Source organism: Lolium perenne, chromosome 7, assembly GCF_019359855.2.
Source record: "Lolium perenne isolate Kyuss_39 chromosome 7, Kyuss_2.0, whole genome shotgun sequence".
Lineage (NCBI taxonomy): Eukaryota > Viridiplantae > Streptophyta > Magnoliopsida > Poales > Poaceae > Lolium > Lolium perenne.
Window position 1 is genome coordinate 419187 of NC_067250.2, and position 19139 is coordinate 438325.

The 19139-nt window shown below is 43.6% G+C and overlaps 1 protein-coding gene across 6 annotated transcripts; it reads left to right on the top strand.

The window, feature by feature from the left end:
* Positions 1 to 39: 39 nt before the first annotated feature.
* On the top strand, positions 40 to 12942 carry LOC127311710 (uncharacterized). 6 transcript variants are annotated; one of them, XM_051342174.2, is made up of 5 exons: positions 1454 to 1553; positions 1628 to 4119; positions 4231 to 4797; positions 4864 to 5070; positions 8983 to 9306. In XM_051342174.2, the coding sequence occupies exons 2-5, from the start codon at positions 2391 to 2393 to the stop codon at positions 9123 to 9125; spliced, it is 2646 nt and encodes an 881-aa protein (XP_051198134.1). In that variant the 5' UTR covers positions 1454 to 1553; positions 1628 to 2390; the 3' UTR covers positions 9126 to 9306. The 6 variants fall into 6 exon arrangements, 5 of the variants coding, with proteins under 5 accessions (XP_051198134.1, XP_051198132.1, XP_051198131.1 ...); XM_051342172.2 differs by lacking the exons at positions 1454 to 1553; positions 8983 to 9306 and adding exons at positions 9393 to 9451; positions 11637 to 12119 and having other exon boundaries at positions 1562 to 4119; XR_007857810.1 differs by lacking the exons at positions 1628 to 4119; positions 4231 to 4797; positions 4864 to 5070; positions 8983 to 9306 and adding exons at positions 9393 to 12199; positions 12312 to 12520; positions 12634 to 12942 and having other exon boundaries at positions 40 to 1553.
* Positions 12943 to 19139: the final 6197 nt, after the last annotated feature.

A 19139-nucleotide genomic window follows, 5' to 3' on the forward strand; every position in this document is an offset into this window, starting at 1 on the left:
GGCCACCTGATCAGAACCGCTTTGACCATTCACCTTGTCTCTTTCTCTCCTCAATTTCTTCCGCGTGTCGTCATTTGCTCTATCTAGAAATCTCCCATGGAGTCCCGTCGCTCCATCTTCGTCTACCGATCTCTTCCGTGGCCGTCGGCCTTGCGTGTAGGTTCTCCAACGCCGTACTCCTCACGGAGCCGCTCCCGCCGTCCCCCGTCGCGGCCGTAGCGATCCTCCTAGATGGTGGCCCTCGAACCGGCTGTCTGGTTCGGCTGGTGGGCGCACGCCGGTGAACAGTGGTGGCCGCTGCTTCGAGTCGGGGACACTGCCTTGCCTTGGGGGGCTGCACCGCCGCAACCGACAACTACGATGTCGTCGGTATGGCGGAGCGCAGATGATGGTGCTAGCGGAGAAATCCAGCAGCCGGAGCGGGGAAGAGGCGCATGGACGAAGGGGATCCCCGTGGCGGCGGTCCTCACGTGCTGCTCCCTGGGCGGCTATTCATCGGGCCATGCCATGGGGATACAGTGGGAGAAGCGGTGGGAGGTGCCGACCCGCTGCACGGCCTCCTTCGCGGCTGTCGGCCATGGCCTCGGTCGCGCCCGATTTCTCCCCGCTCAGATTTTGCGAAATTATCCCCGCCTGAGTTCTCCCCGGCCGTGAGATCTGCCTGACTCCTCCGTGGCCAGCAGCTGTGGTGTAGGTCGTTTCAGCTCCGATTTCGCGGCTGTCGACGAGGTGCTCCGGCTCTCCGTCCCTGATGGCCGGTGCGTTGTGTACTTGTGTAGTCGTTCAGGCTCAACGACCGACGGTGCTCTGCATGGTGGATAGAAGTGGTGCCTTGGTTCGTCGTTTCCGATCGTCCGGCCAGAGCTCCCGTGCGCTGCCCCGCACCGCCGTTGGTTCATAGGTTGCTGCAGCAGGTTGTCTGTCCCACACGCCCTCCCAATCCTCGGTTGGTTTCCTGCCCTGTCTTGCTCCCCTTTCTCATCTCTTTGATTTTATCACATTTGCATCTGTGTGATGATTGGCCTTAACTAGACTATGCATTTGTTTTGTAGGATCCATCGTTTTATTTTGTAGTGGCCGTTACATTTATTATCTGTAAACGACTGTTGATTGAATTAAAAAATGTCAACTTTAGTGCTTCAATTGATTATGACGTCTAGCCATATAGTTTAGAGGTGTTGGAGGACCATTTTTCTATATGAAACTACATCGGTTGATAACTCAGTTGATTCAGAATTCTACACCACACTAAAAACTATAATCATTTTATTGTGCCCTTTTTTGTACTTAGACCGGGAAGTACAAAGATTAAACACCAGGGTGAACCATTGAGAAACAGGAGCCGTCTCCGCCTACTTCTCTTCCTCTATGGTTCACCTTGTTGCTTCGCCGAGCTTTGATAGCCTGCCTCTGTTGTGCTCTGGAAGCATGAAACAGTGAAACGGGGCGGTCTGTACTATGGCATCAGATGCTACCACGTCAATTTGATCTGGGTGATGTTTTTGATTTCGTAATTTCTTGGGAGCCACTAGCCACCCCCATTGCTCTGCTAGGTATATTCACTACCTTCCATTCTGGCCTGACACACCCACACCTGTTCTGGACTAATTAGCGATATGACCGTTAGGCGGTCTGGCGATGGCCCAGGCGACGGAGGCGAACTGCCGGCCTCCGCCGGCGTCTCTTCGCCGCCGCTCTCGACGTCAAGGCCTCCGCTAGGGCGTTTCTGGGCTTTGTCTAGCGACGATCTCGACTCTAGTTCAGATGAAGGAGATGATGAGGGATGCCCAGCCAAGGCGTTGGCTTATCTCTGTCGATCTCCTTCTCCAGACGAGGGGAGAGATCTGAGTGAGACCTCGTCAGGATTTGCTCGGCGGGCGGAACGACGGCTGGAGCGTCAGCGACAGCAACGGCTGGCCGCCCGGCAACTCTGTTCTCCAGTTAAGGTACGTTCGCCGACGCTTCTGCCTTCGTTTTCGGCAGATTTTCTTCCTTCTTCTCGTCTTCCCGTTCTCCAACCTTCTACGTTCACTATCGATGCCGATGATGCTGTTGGATGGACATTGGTCCAACGACGGCGTCGTGCATCTAGTTCGTCGTTCGTCGCAGGTTTGGATCCGGTTTTTCCGCTCGTTTCAAAACAGAAGCTACTGGGCTCTGTTTTGAAATCAAAACATACCAATGCATGTGTGTCGGGCCGGCCTCCTTTTCTAAATGCCGCACGTCGTGAGGCGCGTCGATCCAAGGCCCAGGCTGTTCCCACGAAAAACCCTATCGACGGTCACATCGCTGTTGGGCGTTCGTGCCGACGGAATCTAGGGCATTCGCGTGCGAACGCAAACACTCGTGGCGGCGGCGTCTCTGTCGTCGGCGGATCATCTGCGGGCGATATGAGTAATGGCAATGGAGGTTTTGGGCCGGGACGTGGTGCTGGTCCAGGCAGGGGGCGCGGTGACCGCGGTGATCGCGGTGGATTCGGAGGTCCTGGCCGTGGTGCGAACTACGGCAACAACGGCAATGGTTTCGGCGGTCCATCGGGGTTTAGCAATCACGGCAATGGTCGTGGCGCTTTCTCTGGCCGTCCTGGGAACTTTGTCACCGGCGAGTCTAGTGGCACGGCGGGAGAGGATGTTGCTCAAGGGCAGCGCTTCAATGGGGAGTTTGCTGCAGAGGTTGGGCAATTCAACCGAGGTTCCAACTTCAACAATTACAACCGTCCTGGAGGTAATCAGCATTATCGTCCTCGTTCTTATGGGAACAACAACTACTATGCCAACAATCGTTATGGGTTCAATGGAGGCCGATCTAATTTTAGTCAGAACCGTAGTTATGGAGGTGGTTCTAGTGATACAGGGAATCAAAACAATGGTAGTCTTGCTGGTGTTAACCCTGATTTGTTTAAAGAGGCAATACAGGGGGTGGTAGCGGCTATTACTGCAGCGGCACAGAAAGGAGGGCTTGAGGTGCCAACTTCGGCTTCGGGTGTTGCCGTACCGGCGACAACACAAGCAGCTGCTCCTGTGCAACAACCTCAGGTTACTGGTTTGCAACAAGTTCAGCCGATGCAGGTGGAGACTGAAATCGTGCCAAGACAGGAGGGTACCAACCCGGCTAAGAAGGCGAAGAAGACAGAGAAAAATCCTTGTTTTAGATGTAAGCAGCCTGGGCATCAGATTGATACTTGTACTGCGCCTGTATGTGATATTTGTGAGTCAACGAACCATATTTCCAGCGCTTGTCCTCTTCTACTTGCTCCTAAACCATCTGTGACTCTGTATGGATATGCAATAGAACAACTTATGTTCTTTGAGGTGCCCACAGGGGGTTCTTACAAGCCGAAGGTGGATAATTTGAAGCTAGTGAAGGTGACAGTTGAGGGTGATCCGATGTCCATTCCTGATATTGCAGACTGTTTGAAGAGAATTGTACCTGTGGAGAATTTCCAATGGGAAATTTATAATTTCCAAAACAATGTGTTTAGGGTCAAATTTCCAAACAAGTCTGAAGCTCAGAGGATGAAGAATTTCCGCACTTATCCAGTTCCAGACAGAGGCTCTGACCTTGTCTTTGAGGATTGGTCAGCTCTAGAGGACCCTTTGTATATGTTGCCTGAGGTTTGGTTGAGGGTGAGAGGGATTCCAGCTGATGTGCGAACTGATTTTTTGTCCTTGTGGGCGGTTGGTACTCTCTTTGGCAAGACAAAGGAAGTGGATATGGTTCACACTAGGAAGAACAAGGAGTTGAGGTTGCGAATTGGTTGCCTAGATCATACTCTCATTCCGGAGACGACATATGTTTTTATACAAAGGGGTTTCTTTAAACTGAGCTTTGAGGTTGAACCAGTAACAGTGATCCAACTTGAGACGGATGGCTTGGATAATGATGGAGGTAACAATGGGCGAGGAGATAATAATGGATCAGATAAAGATAACACGGATGATGCAAGTGACATGGATTTTGAGAAGACAATAAACTCTATACAGCAACAAAACAACAATGGTCAACAGGGTACAATGAAGAATGTAAGCAATGCTAAGTCTGTTAGTGCTCACCAAGCTCAACACCAAATTGAGGCTCCAATATTGTTTGGTTCTCTTAAGAAAGATTTGTTGAGCTCAGGTAATATTGTTAAAAATATTATACATGCTCATTCTGTTGAACATTGTGCTTCTTCTTTTTCTGGTGAAAATAGCCATATTTTTTATTCTATTCCTATATTGCATGATGCAGCACAAAAGGACATAGAAGGTGCAGTGTTCAAGGTTGTTTCTGCATCGGGATCGCCGAAAGGGCAGGCTGCTGTCGCGTTGGGATTGGAGACGCCAGGTTTGGCTGACGCTGATCTGCCACTGGGCAGACAACCCACATTTGGCGTGCAGCTAGTGGACGCAGACGTTGCAGCCCCACCTCGGGCGATCACCCCGCTGGCTCCGCTGTCACCAGGACGCCGGTCGCCGCGGTCCCCTGGCAGGCCAACATCTGAAGCAGGTGGGGAGGGCGCAGACACTAGTGGCACTCGGGCGTTGGTGGCAGAAAGCCAGCTGGGTCCCGAGGCGCTGGCCGCTGCGCTACTGGCCACCCAGACCACCCAGACTGCTCCTCCTGTTGGCATGGCGCGGAGAGGTGCGTCTCCGTTGGCTGCTGTCAGCGTCGGCTGCAATCCCAAGGGCGGGTCTGTCCAGCCAGTAATGGCAAGGGAGCATGGTCTGCTGCTGCAGCATGGACACCAGATGCACATGGGATCTTCTGTGGCCAGCCCTACTGTGGGCTGCTCTATTGTTTCTACCAAAAACACAGGTATACATATTGTTGTCGATACAGAAAATATTTCATCGCCAACAGTGGTAATGAGACATCTTTCAGGTACCACAACACCTACTGCTATTGTACTTGAAGAAAGGGCAAAGAAGGCTAGTTTGGAAAATGATGTGGTGGCTTTTGGGGGAATTGCAGCCCCATCTATGTCTGTCAGGGCGAGCGATAGGATTCGCGCGCAGCCAAATGCGGATGCTACTCAGATGGAAAGAGCGATGCAGAATGCTAACTTCAGACATGACTTTACCGCTCCAGGTAAAGTTCCTTCCAAGCCATCTATTGTTGCTTTATCTAATGAGGATATTGTAGCTAAGGCAAATCGTTTGGGTATTTCTTTTGGGAAAAATAAAAATGAGGTTTTAAAAACTGTAGAATCCATTAAGGAGGTAGAGGTTAATCGAACTTTGGTAATTTTGAAGAAAAATGTGGAGTCTCAACTGAATAAGGATGAAGGGCAAAACAGTTTGCTAACCTCTAAATTATCAAGTCTTACTGGAGACTTGTTAATAGAAGAGGCGCAAGAACAGTGGGAGCAGGATGATCTGTTGATGCCCATTATTAATCTTAAGAAGCCTCGTAGGAAAAAAGAGTTTGACTTATCTGGGGTTCGTAGAAGTGCTAGATTCAAAACAAAAATTGTAAGTTAACATGTCTTCTATAAAAGGTCTTTTTTGGAATTCAGGTGGTTTCGGGGACATTGCCAAACACTTGTTTGTCAAAGAACAACTAAGGGAGGAAAAATTAGATTTTATCGCCTTACTGGAGACGGGAAGATCTAATTTTTCAATACCTTTTCTGCAAAATTTGGCAAATGGGTTAGACTTTTCTTGGTTTTGTCTTCCACCTCATGGGAGGTCTGGAGGCATTTTGGTGGGAATAAATAATACATCCTTACAAGTTGGTACAGTGGTAACTGGGGATTTCTGTGTCAAACTTCATGTTAAATGTAAACATGATGGTTTTGAGTGGGTATTGGTGCCAGTCTATGGGGCTGCTCAAGATACTCATAAAGCAGAATTTCTAGCTGAACTTGCCAGAATGGGTGATTCGGGATCCATACCTTCCCTCATTGGAGGAGATTTTAACATTTTGAGGAGAAAAGAGGACAAGAACAATGATAATTTTAAGCCGCATTGGCCTTTCGTTTTTAATGCCATCATTGAGAGCCTAAACCTGCGAGAGATTGCTCTCTCAGGTAGGCAATTCACTTGGGCTAATCGAAAAGAAAACCCAACTTTTGAGAAGCTTGACCGAATCCTTTCGACAGTTGAGTGGGAGCAGAAATTCCCTTTAGTCACAGTTCGAGCCTTGACAAGGACTGGTTCAGACCATGCTCCTTTGTTAATTGACTCGGGTAACCATGCCCATATTGGTAACAAATCTCACTTTTCTTTTGAAACCTTTTGGTTCAAGCATGAGGGTTTTTATGAGATAGTGAAAGCTGAATGGGAGGCTGAGACACGAGGGAATTCTCCCATTGCCATCTGGCAGAATAAAATCAGACACTTGAGGCGTTTTCTCAAAGGATGGGCAAAATGTTTAAGCGGACAATACAAGAAACAAAAGGAGAAACTAATTTTATTAATAGATGAACTTGATTTGAAAGCGGAGTTTATTCCTCTAGATGATGATGAGAGAGCAAAGCTTAGAAAGGCAAATGATGATTTAACTAAACTCCGTAGAGATGAAGAATCAAAATGGGCACAAAGGGCCAAGGTCAAATATATTCAAGAAGGGGGGAATAACACTAAGTATTTTCATCTAATTGCAAATGGCAAACACAGAAGGAAGAAAAATTTTCAATTAGAACAAGAGGAAGGAACCATAGTGGGTGATGAAAATTTACAATCTTATATCTCTGAATATTATAAGAAACTGTTTGGAGAGCCGGCTACTTCTACTCTCACACTGAGTGAGGAATATACACAGGACATTCCGCAATTAACCCAAGAGGAGAATAACATCCTGGTTGCTGAATTCACAGAGGAGGAGGTTAAGGATGCTATTTTTCAAATGGAGTTAAATAAATCTCCGGGTCTGATGGTTTTCAGTGAGTTCTACCAAACCTTCTGGGAAATAATCAAGGGTGATTTAATGTTAATGTTCAACCAACTGCATTTAGGGGAATTACAGTTGTTCAAACTGAACTTTGGTGTTATCACCTTGTTGCCTAAGAAGGAGAATGCAATTCAAATTCAACAGTATAGACCTATCTGTCTTCTCAATGTGAGTTTTAAAATATTCACGAAAGTCGCTACTATTAGAGCTAATACTGTTGCTGAAAAAGTTATTAGCCCTACACAGTCGGCATTCATGCCTGGAAGACATATTCTTGAAGGAGTTGTGGTCTTACATGAAACCATTCATGAACTTCATCGGAAGAAATTGGATGGGGTGATATTTAAAATTGATTTTGAGAAGGCATATGACAAGGTTAAGTGGCCTTTTCTTCAACAAGTTATGCGTATGAAAGGTTTTGATCCTAAATGGTGTCATCTCATCGAACAATTTGTTAAGGGAGGAAGTGTTGGGATCAAAGTTAATGATGACATTGGTCATTACTTTCAAACCAGGAAGGGTCTTTGACAAGGTGATCCGTTGTCACCTATGTTGTTTAATATTATTGCAGATATGTTGGCCATACTTATAGCAAGAGCGAAAGAGGATGGTCAGATAGGAGGTCTTATCCCTCATTTAGTTGACGGAGGAATATCTATACTGCAATATGCTGATGACACGATACTCTTCTTGGAGCATGATTTTGAAAAGGCGCTAAATATGAAACTTATTCTACGTTTCTTTGAAGAATTATCAGGACTTAAAATAAATTTTCACAAGAGTGAGATCTTTTGCTTTGGGAAAGCCAAAGAAGAAGAAGAGCAGTATAAACAACTATTTGGTTGTGAATCAGGCTCTTTGCCCTTCAGATATTTGGGTATCCCAATTCATTATAGAAAATTAAAAAATTCTGAATGGAATCCAGTGGAAAGTAGATTTGAAAAAAAACTTGGGTGTTGGGCTGGAAAATTACTATCATATGGGGATCGCCTTGTATTGATTAATTCTGTGCTCACTAGTTTACCTATGTTTATGTTATCTTTCTTCGATTTACCTAAAGGGGTAAGGAAGAGATTAGATTTTTTCCGATCACGCTTCTTTTGGCAATGTGAGGAAAACAAAAAGAAATATAGGTTAACTAAGTGGAACATGATTTGCCGGCCTAAAGATCAAGGTGGTCTTGGCATTGAGGTTCTGGAGATTAAAAATTCTTGCCTTCTTAGCAAATGGTTATTTAAACTACTTTCTGAAGAAGGCTTATGGCAACAAATATTAAAAAATAAGTATCTCTCGCAAAAAACCTTGGCGGAAGTTCAGAGTAAACCTACTGATTCTCCTTTCTGGAAAGGACTAATGAAAGTTAAAGATGCTTTCTTTAGTAGAGGAAAATTTGAGGTAGGATCTGGAGAAGGTGTGCGGTTTTGGGAAGACAAATGGCTGGGTGATCAGACTCTTGCATCACAATATCCCCAACTATACAATATAGTTCATCGTAAGCACGATACGGTGGCAAAAGTTATGAGTTCAACTCCGTTAAATATTGGTTTTCGGAGAAGGCTTATTGGTGACAAATGGGATCAATGGGTACACCTATGCCAAAGATTAATGGAGATAAATTTAAATGATGACCAAGATAGGTTTATTTGGGGGTTAACTTCTTCTGGGAATTTCACTGTTAAATCTATGTATGGTGATATGATAAATGGACAGAGGAGATATCCTCGGAAGTATCTTTGGAAAATAAAAATCCCACTCAAAATTAAAATTTTCATGTGGTTCCTTAGTAAGAAAGTCCTTTTGACCCGCGATAATCTAGTAAAGAGAAATTGGAATGGGAATACCAAATGCTCTTTCTGTGACAATGAGGAATCGGTTGAACATTTATTCATTTCCTGCCCTTTTGCTAAGCTTATTTGGCGAGTGGTTTTTGCTGCATATAATATCCCACCTCCTTCCAATATCACAAATATGTTTGGGAAGTGGCTGAACGGTACTGACAAAACTGATAAAGCTAGGATTCGTATTGGGGTTTCCGCTTTATGTTGGTCAATATGGAATTGCAGAAATGATATTGTTTTTAACAGAAAAGACTCTACTAATTTCTTACAGGTTATCCACACTATGGTTCACTGGATCCAGCTCTGGCGTTTCTTGCTCCCGGAGGATCAGCGGGAGTGCATGGTTTCTGGATGCAACCGCCTTCGAATGGTTGCCCAGGATATTTTCTACCAGGCTACTTGGCGGCCTATTAGAAGATTGCAAGATGCCTAGCTCGCTTAGCTTTTCCCTATTTTTTCGATGGCTGATATTTGTATCGACCCTCGATGATCCTTGAGTTGTAAACTTTTGAATGATCTTTATTTATTAATAAATGGCTGTGTGCATCAACCGATGCAGAGGCCGGGGTAATCCCATTTAGAAAAAAAACTACCTTCCATTCTTCACTGTTCCTATTCTTTTCTTTCAGTACGAGTCATGCTACTTGTTGATCATATTTCTTTTTTATGTTGATTTTGCAGCACATACATGGGTGGAGATGAAGGAAGAATTGGTTAGATAATCTCATGGCAGACGTAAGGTCATGGGCTCTTCTATCTCTATTCTCATTTTTGCTTGGGAGTTTTTTGTTTTTCTATTGAGGATCTTTGATACACACACTGATGACACTGGGCTAAGAACGATATGGTGATTTCATATGCGCACATGGTGTTCACTGAAATGCCTGCAAGGTTGAGTGACTTCTCCGCCAACGATTACTTAAGCATGTCGATTGCGATCTCCTTTCATGTGCCAGTAGATGAGGGGTGGCTGCATATGTGCAACTTTACTTTCTTTTTGGGGCACGCATGATGAATTTGACATATAGCTGTCCTTTTTAAAGTCGACGAAGAATGCAGTATGTCATCTTTCAGGTTTCCTGGGTAGGTAAGATCAACGAGTGTAAATGGCGTAGTAGAAATAATAGGGGTATAGGTTTTTGTCAGATGGTCGTCAGCCTAAAATGTGTACATGTAAGTTGCTCACGTATCTTACATGTAGATATTGGCCCTCTGATCAATGGTTTATGCGGTTATTTGATTTACCTATTGATCTAGACTGTAGTTTTAGTGATAAATTTATAATTATTCTCTAGAAAAAATGATTAGTTCTTACTTGAGTTGAAGGTATCTCTAAGATTTCATATGTTGTTCGGATGTGTCATTGTATATTATCCTATTTGAGACAAATAGATTCAAAATTGTCATGTGTAGTGCACTTTCGTTAAGAAAGAGTCCAGGACATACTGAACTTTTTTTATAGTATACATAGTCGTTACATTAACTTAGTATGGCTGAGATAGGTTACTATACAGATAAATAATCAATATCATGATAAGTGAGTTCTACTTGAACAGTGTGTTATCATAGCTTTCTAAGAAATAAATTATAAAGCTTTGTTTCGAGAGTTCAATGGTCAATCGAAGCTAAACAGAGAATTAGAAGCCTGGTAGTTGGCATTAAGAATACAATATTTTCTTGGAAATTCATATCTAGGATAAAATTTCGTCTTGGTAACTATTGCATATTTTTTCCACCTTACCTTTGCAATTGCGCCAAAAAAAATTTGTAGACTGAGCTGAGTACTCACACCAAGATTCCGTTGGTTAGTCATGGTAGCTCTGCCATGACACTGTAGTGGTATTGTATTGATTCTTGAACTCCTGTTGTGGTCATGCATACAATAATCTAACAAAAGAAAATTTCCGTGATTCAAAGCTATCTAAAGGTGTTACACCAAGATAATCCACCTTCCAGATTAGTTGTTAATTATTTCTCACGTTCGACATGAGTGTATGAGACATAAAGAGTATATTATTCAAATTTTAGTAAATCTGAACTCTTTTTTGTGAAAAAATGAACTCTTTCGTGCCAGCATCTAGATGCATGAAAGAAGGTGCAACAGCTAAATGCATCAACGCATTGTCTGTAAGGCTCTAAGGTTAGGTTAACTTTTTTTCTTTTGCTTATACACCAAGCTTCTTCAGTTCAGCTAATATACGGTTTTTAATTTGCGATGTCTGGGAGTTTGTAGTTTCTGGTGCATACTCTAGATTTATGATTTATTTAACCACATTTTTTTATGTCTGTGATGGGAGTTTGTAGTTTCTGGTGCATACTCCTGGATTTTGATTTATTTAACCAGATTTTTTTGAAATAAAATTATGTGACCAGATGGTATATAACAGTTCCTTTTCTTAAAGTTGTTGCTATTAGAGAAACGTAAGAATTTGACCACTAAGTTTACTAATCGATGTGATGTAGTACATGATACACGATCTGGTTTTTTTCCCTCTCGACTTTGGATCTTAGCACCAATTAGTCTATCTGTACTAATGATGACGGCTTATATTCAGAGTTTTCCTAGGATTGGTAAAACACGCACATCATAAAAACATAACCCACCATAGAGAGTGGCAGAAGTGCCAGCAAATTCAAAAAAGGGCCAATGGGTACAGTCATCGCTGTAGTAGGAGCTCTGGAACCCAATGATATCATGGTACGGTGCACAAACTTGCAGATAATATTTCAACTAACTATTTCGTGTTCTAATGCCTACAAGATTTCTTTTATTTAGACATGTTAGACTAAACTGCAGGTAATGTTTTCTATTTAGAAATTGCAGCTGTGACCAAATCATCTAGATAGGTATTGTAGATATAGATCTTTTTTTGTAATAACATATTTGGTCTTTGCCTTTTCATAATATGAGCTTTTTTTGTCCAGGAAGATTGAAAGTAACATGAAAATTCTTCAGTATTTTAGTCTGCAGAACAACATAGACGTGCGAGGAATATATAGCTTAGAGTTTTGAAGACAATGGAAAGGGCTCCCGATCGCTTTATTTTCCCCCCCTGAAAGGGCTTATTTTCTGAGTTTCGGTTCAGATTCTGAGATTGACATATTTGGTCTCATAAATGAGCTATGTCAACTTCATCCAAAGTTCCCTAGAGTTGTTTAAAACAAGCCTCGGAGAAAGTCTCGAAGGATCAGCGGAAGCAAGAAAGCACAAATTGCAACAAGCTATAAGGGGCCTGAGGGTTATCTCATTTTATTTTAGTAGGGAATGGTTCTTCACATTATCTGGATGTGCTGCATAAGCAATAGTTTCTATCTTTTATTTTGGGTCCGTGGATGCGTAGTTGTCTGTGGAATTTTTCATGACTTCTGAACATTACAAGTTTTGAACATTACAAGTTTCAACTGTGCTGAACTTCTCTACTTACAACTCTTGTGCCTTTTCGGCCATATGATCTCGATTGTGCGGTTGCATCCATCCAAGAAACAAAGTAATTCCTTCTCCCCTCATCAGCTTTTGTCAATCAGTTTCTCGGGTACCACTGGAATAATTCTACATTAATCTTATTTTTTTACATCTGGCCGGCAATTCTATAAACACAGTTGGGCAGGAAGGTTGATGGTCTTGACCTGAACCTTTACCTGCAAGCTTTGATCATCTGACGACAACATGAAGCAAGACTACTAAGATCCAAAGTTGTGGGACGATCTTTCATGGTCAGACGGCAACATGAAGCTAGACTATTCAGTCTCAACCTGGCAATGCTCAGTGTTATATCGAGGTATTGGCCAGGAAGCCGTGGACAGCTGAGGTAACGTTGGCATGATCTACTATGTTATGTATTGTCAATTGTTGTTCATATCTAGGGGGTGTGGATACCGCTTCTGGCTCTGGTCGTGAAACTGTTTCTTGTGATGGGTGCAGAGATGTACAACGTGTGATTCGAATGACCCAACTGGACACGTATCAGACTCTACATAGCCTTGCGTAGGCGTTTTTTTGCTTCAGTTCTTTTTCTTTTCTTTTTGCTGTTACTTTGATAGTTGGATTTGCACTACTTCAGTTCTTTCATCAGAAAAAAAAAGATATGTCCATCATTTGCGGACAAGAAAAGTTCTGCCAATTTCCATTCACTTCACTATTAGATACACAGCAATAATATCCTAGAGGACACAAGTGCTAAATGCAAAAAAAAAAGCTTTATGTCAGTCACAGAAACATGATTGCAGTACAACAGTGGTGTGTAAACATGGACTGGTATAGTCTGTTATTCTATAAATGATTGAAATAGAGTTAGTTACAGAATTCATTATTATCCTGATATGGAGTTAGTTTCTGTATTTTATTGAGAGGTTTATGATGCTTAGTTTCATGTTGGGATTTTAGTTTTGATAAATCATTAGTTGAAATAGTCAGCTACTATTTTTAGATTATATAAACCAAGGCAGATCATCTATTATTTTTATATGTTCTTACCAATCATGGTACATGAAAGTAGAGTTCATACTACACGTGTCATGGTGACCCGGTAAAGTAAAATTATCTATATTTACATTGCCCTGCTTTCACTGAAAATAATCTGTTGTTTTTGGAAACAAATGCATAGGCTCACATCTTCACATGTTAAAACATGGATGTACACCGGACAAACTTAGACGATGCAATTGTCCTCTTTTGCTGTAGCAATTTGAGTATTTCATCTTACTCTCTCAATTATTTTAGTGTAGCAGTTTTTTCTTTCTTTTTAGATGTTTTTAATAAATCCAATTCTTAGAAGGATGCAGTTACCCCCCACGGTCAGTTTCCTACATGTGGTAACTAGCTGATGATTTCACGTAGTATATGAACTCTTATTTTGACAGCTGGATACATGAACCATCTGTGTGGATAGATGACCTAGCATTTTAAGATGGCCAGTTTATGCTTGGCGTTCTTTTATCGTGGTTCAACATGACAAGATAGGAACTCTGCAATTATTGTGAGTGGTATAGATTTTTAAAATCATTCTAATGATGATTACGATAGATAATTTTCTGACTGGCGTGTGTACATGGGGAGAAATTTTGCACAGTTGCATTGTCCTGTTTAATTTGCTTGTGCGTGCATGAGTGGCTGTTTTACAGGCTACAGCCCGATGCTTGTGTTGAACAGTTTCTCCATGTCAGAATATAGTTTTTTAATACGGCTGTGTATTCCCCTCAAAAGTATAACATACCATGAATTATTCTCTGCTTTTTTAATACGGCTGTGTATTCCCCTCAAAAGTATAACATACCATGAATTACATGCTAGTCTAACATAATGGAAAACAAAGAGACCCGCAGAGATAGCTTCTGGGTGGCCACTTCCATGATTTTTTTTTAGGCTTCAAAGATAGGCATTCTCTCCCTTCAGTAGTGAATATAACAGAATGGTTAACAACCTTCCTTCAGTAGTGCATATAAGAGAATGTTTAACAACCTACGAGTATAAATAATTACTTGTGAAAAAAGGAGGCGCTGAAAAGAAAACAAAGCCATGCATGCAATATTAGGTTGTGGCGTGGCTTCACTTTCAGGTTGCTTGTTCTTAATGTGGTTCTGCTCGACTCTTCGTACAACAGTTGCCTCTACAACCATACCGTCAGCAAGGTCACTCTGCATATCATGAGAAAACATGTTGAACACCTTGCTTCTAGGCTTGGAAGAGGGGGCCTTCCTCTTCCCTCGACAGTCCCATCACCACCCTTCCAGCCCTGCCCCTGAGGAGTCACATTGCCAATTTGATTGTGCAAAAGCTGCAGAAACATCTATCGAACAATAATAAGCACGCAATTACAGCAGGCAGCAGGGATGAGAGCTCAGTTAGGCAACATTGCGGTGATGAGATTCATGTTGCTTCGGGAAAAAGGAAGGAGGAGAACTGTACCATTTTAGGCGGTGTTGGCATGGTGGCATTACCAAGTGCTCCAGGTTGAGAAGTTAGGACATTTCACCTATTCATATGACATGATGCAGTCGGTGCCAAGCCTGAACCTGCTGCCAGAGTACAAAAGTCTGATCGACAAGGGTCAGCCTCATCTGGTGCTAGACGTATGGCCTGCTCATTACTTCCAAATAGTTTCACTTTCTGGATCTCTGAACATACTGCTTTCTATTCTGGATGAGAAGCTGCCTATGCTCGAGACCTCACTGACGAAAACGACGGATTCCTCGGCCGCTACCTTGGATAAACAACCTTACTTGTAAGTCGTCTACAGGAGAGGCAATGACTCACATAGCGCCGTCCAGCTTCTCCACGAGAAGGGATTCCACTCCGCAGCCCTGCAAGACTTAAATATTTCATTTCCGCTACATTTACAAATATACATGGTACCATATTTCACATGAAAAAGTTCACAAGCATCTCATGTCTGAAGAAACCGCAAGGATTCTAATAAATCCTAGCAGATTAATTTGCAAGGTGTCATCACTTTTGATTGCCATGATATGAGAATTGCCTTAAAATCAGATGCACGAAGTCAAATTGCACATCTACTTTTTCCAGATATTCATTCATGTAACATTAAAAATTGGATTACATATGTTCTTTTAGGAGAGAACGGAGTGCTTGTTCCAACAAGTATTACCATACCTTGATGGGCATGTAGTAGGCATCGAGGAAAGTAAATATGAACCTGCCGCAAGAGCAATCCAACTATCAAGCAAACACCAATCTACATTTGAGCACTGAGACAAAACAAGTAGAAGGTTAAGTAAAAGAAGAGTTCATGGCTTCACACAGAAAGTACAATTGAGAGTAGAAGCAAAACCCAAAAACTCAATCACGGTTAATGAGTGCATACCTCCAACATCGGTTTAGTCTCCATCACCAACAAGACAGAGCACAAAGAAGATTGTGCGCGATGACAGGCTCAAAGCTTGACAAATAGCTGACAAAGATTCAGATAAACTCACATAAATTTGCCTCTTTCTTTCCTAGAAATTTACAAGCACGAGGTGATATTAACAATACACGCAAAAAAAGATCTTGGGAAATTATTTTTTGCATCTTAGGTGCAACTTAAAATTACACACAATATCATTACTAACCTGTGACTACATCTTCCGCAACATAAATATTGATGAAGTTGTGATGATCCATAGAAAGAGTAGAATGCTTACTTTGAACTCGTGTAGAAGAACCATCCAATATTGAGGACATCAGGCATCAATAAGCACACTACCAGAACCAAAAACTTGGTGCATATTTAACTTGAGCATGGCATATGTAACATGTGTACCTTACACATGCAATTTTTCTGTCTCGTCCATCAATTTTCCAACAATTAACTTGCAGTCCACATGGATAAATACGAACCTTAAAAAATAATATATTCTATTTTTGACAGATGGAAGAAACTTCACTAACCCTGTGGCTTATTACAAATAAGGTTTGATATAATACGTGGTAATGCCCAACTGACACATTTAGCCTACTGTTAAAAATAAGTAAAGGTAACTTGAGGGCTTTCACCAAGAAATATCTTGGGTGTATGGGAGTTGAGTTGAGGTTGTTCGGAATGTAGAATCATCAATTCAGTAAGAAAATACAAGCATATGTATAGCACACTACTGAAGTATGAACATGAAGATAAAAATCAAAATTAACCTTTTTTCGAAATGGGGGAGATCACCCCAGCATCTGCATCCAAAGGATGCACACGGTTTTTTATTAGATTATTCACAAAACTTTACAAGAACAATACAAAAGATCACCCTCGAAGCCACCTCACTAAACCTACAGTGGGGCAAAGGGGGTGACAATACACCAACTCACATCATCCAAAAAACCAAAATGCCTTCCCAAACCGCCCAATAGCAGGTGAGAAGCACATCTAGTCGAGCAGACTCTCAGCGCACGCCAACGCACACGCCACAGAAGTTGCTACCGCCGTCTTCCTCGACTCCATCTTCAGTTGCATCTTCCTGTGAACACTGTATTTGATAACAACTAGTACACCTTGAAATAATGTGGTTTTGAAAGTGAAAGTGTTAGCACCCAATTGCAATATGCAGGAACTACTATTCATGCCAAAATTGGAGAAGGGGCGTTAGCACTGAGGTGGTAGCATCAGATGAGCCAGTGAATGCAGTTTTGCTGGTGCTACTCGAGCCTTGAGGTAGTATGTGACGTCGAGGTCAGAAGAGGAGAAGCAGGGATGTTGGGATTACGCAGCGGCGACCACGACCCTGTCGCCCCACCTTCGATGTCCTGTGTCGGGTCGCAGCCCCTCCGGATGTAGTCAGATGTACCACAGAAGGTAGATGCTCCTTACCATGTCAAATTTGTTAGATCCAACCTACTTCTCATGACCAATGTGAAGTTCAGATAAACTTTGTACAAGTGTACACCATTCTAACTGCATTTATCAACCTTCCTAAAGCCTGGCTGTACTGCCTTCGCAAGATGGAATAGTAGAGTACAAATTGGCAGAGTTGTTGAGGCTTGCCGAAAAAGAATCCATATAAGAGCATGACATGATATAAAATAAGACACATCACCTCTAGTACGAAATTATCGGGTTCAGATTACATGGAACAAAACCTCTCTCCCCCGACCTAACCTCTTTCCCCCGACCTAACCTCTTGATACGTCCAAAACGTATCTACTTTCCCGAACACTTTTGCTATTGTTTTGCCTCTAATTTGTGTATTTTGGATGCAACTAACACGGACTAACGCTGTTTTCAGCAGAACTACTCTGGTGTCTCGTTTTTGTGCAGAAATCCAATTTTCAGGAAAATCCTCGGAATTTATGCAAAAGGCCCTATTTTCCCAGAATACTGACGGAGCCAGAAGGACAAGTCAGGTGGAGGCCCGAGGGCCCCACACCATAAGGCGGCGCGGCCCAGGGGGGGCCCGCGTGGCCCTGTGGTGTGGCCCCCTCGGCCGGCCTCCGACGCCCTCCTTCGGACTATATATTGCCTTCGACCTAAAAATGCACGGGGAGAAGTGGAAGTCGCCAGAAAGCCTCCAGAACGCCGCCACATCGCGAAACTCCGTCTCGGGAGCCAGAAGTCTCCGTTCTGGCACTCCGCCGGGACGGGGAATTGGAGGAGATCATCGCCATCATCACCACCGACGCCTCTCCATCAACCAGCCATGTTTCCCCCATCCATGTGTGAGTAATTCCCCCGCTGTAGGCCGAAGGGGATGGTAGGGATTGGATGAGATTGGTCATGTAATAGCATAAGATTGTTAGGGCATAGTGCCTAGTGTCCGTAATTGGTACTTTGATGATATTGTTGCAACTTGTTATGCTTAATGCTTGTCACTAGGGCCCGAGTTCCATGATCTCAGATCTGAACATGTTATTGTTTCATCATGATATTCATTGTTTATGATCTTACCTGTAAGTTGTATACACATGTCGCTGTCCGGAACCAATGGCCCCGAAGTGACAGAAATCGGGACAACCGGAGGGGATGGTAGTGATGTGAGGATCACATGTGTTCACGGAGTGTTAATGCTTTGCTCCGGTACTCTATTAAAAGGAGTACCTTAATATCCAGTAGATTCCCTTGAGGCCCGGCTGCCACCGGCTGGTAGGACAAAAGATGTTGTGCAAGTTTCTCATTGCGAGCACGTACGACTATAATTGGAACACATGCCTATTGATTGCTTTGTACTTGGACACCGTTTTATTATTATCTGCAAATGCCCTGCTATGATTGTTACATGAGTTTCTCTCATCCATGCAACGCCCATCATCCGTCCCCGTGCCTACAGTATTTTAATCCTGCTGTTTACTATAATCACTACTGCTGTCTATGTTACTCTGCTGCTGTTATTTCACTACTGCTACTGCTATAAAACTGTTACTACTGATAAACTCTTGCGAGCAAGTCTATTTCCAGGTGCAGCTGAATTGACAACTCCGCTGTTAAGGCCTCCAAGTATTCTTTGTCTCCCCTTGTGTCGAATCAATAAATTGGGATTTACTTCCCACGAAGACTGCTGCGATCCCCTATACTTGTGGGTCATCACCTCTCTCCCTCGAGGCGGCGGCGGCGCCCGCCGTCCCCGGGGAGTTCCCATCCACACTGCCCTCCTCCCCTCCCCCTACGGGCCCCCCTCCTCCACCGCCGTCGCCGAGGACGCCGCGGGGCAAAGCCCCTGTGGTGAGACGGCGGTGGCGGCTCGGTCCTCCGTCGGCAGAGCGCAACGCGGCCTGCGGGAGCGTGTGGGGGCGGCGGCCTACACCCTCCTCCTCCGTCGACTGAACGCAGCGGGATGGCGGTGGCCGGCGGATCTTCGGCGGCCGGCGGCGGATGTTGCCTGCGGTGTGGTCGGATCTGGGCCCGAGGTTCGGATCGCGATCCATCGAGGCTGCGTCTCGTCAATGGCACGAGGAGGCTTCGCTGGGTCTTCTTCGCGGCTTGAGGACGTCCGGGTCTTCGGCCCGGGCAT

Coding starts and splice junctions, on each gene's coding strand:
- LOC127311710 (XM_051342169.2), top strand. CDS start 1,617: ATGACCGTTAGGCGGTCTGGCGATGGCCCAGGCGACGGAGGCGAACTG. Junction 4,120..4,230: donor GAAAGATTTGTTGAGCTCAG/GTAATATTGTTA, acceptor TGCATGATGCAG/CACAAAAGGACATAGAAGGT. Junction 4,798..4,863: donor TGTTTCTACCAAAAACACAG/GTATACATATTG, acceptor GACATCTTTCAG/GTACCACAACACCTACTGCT.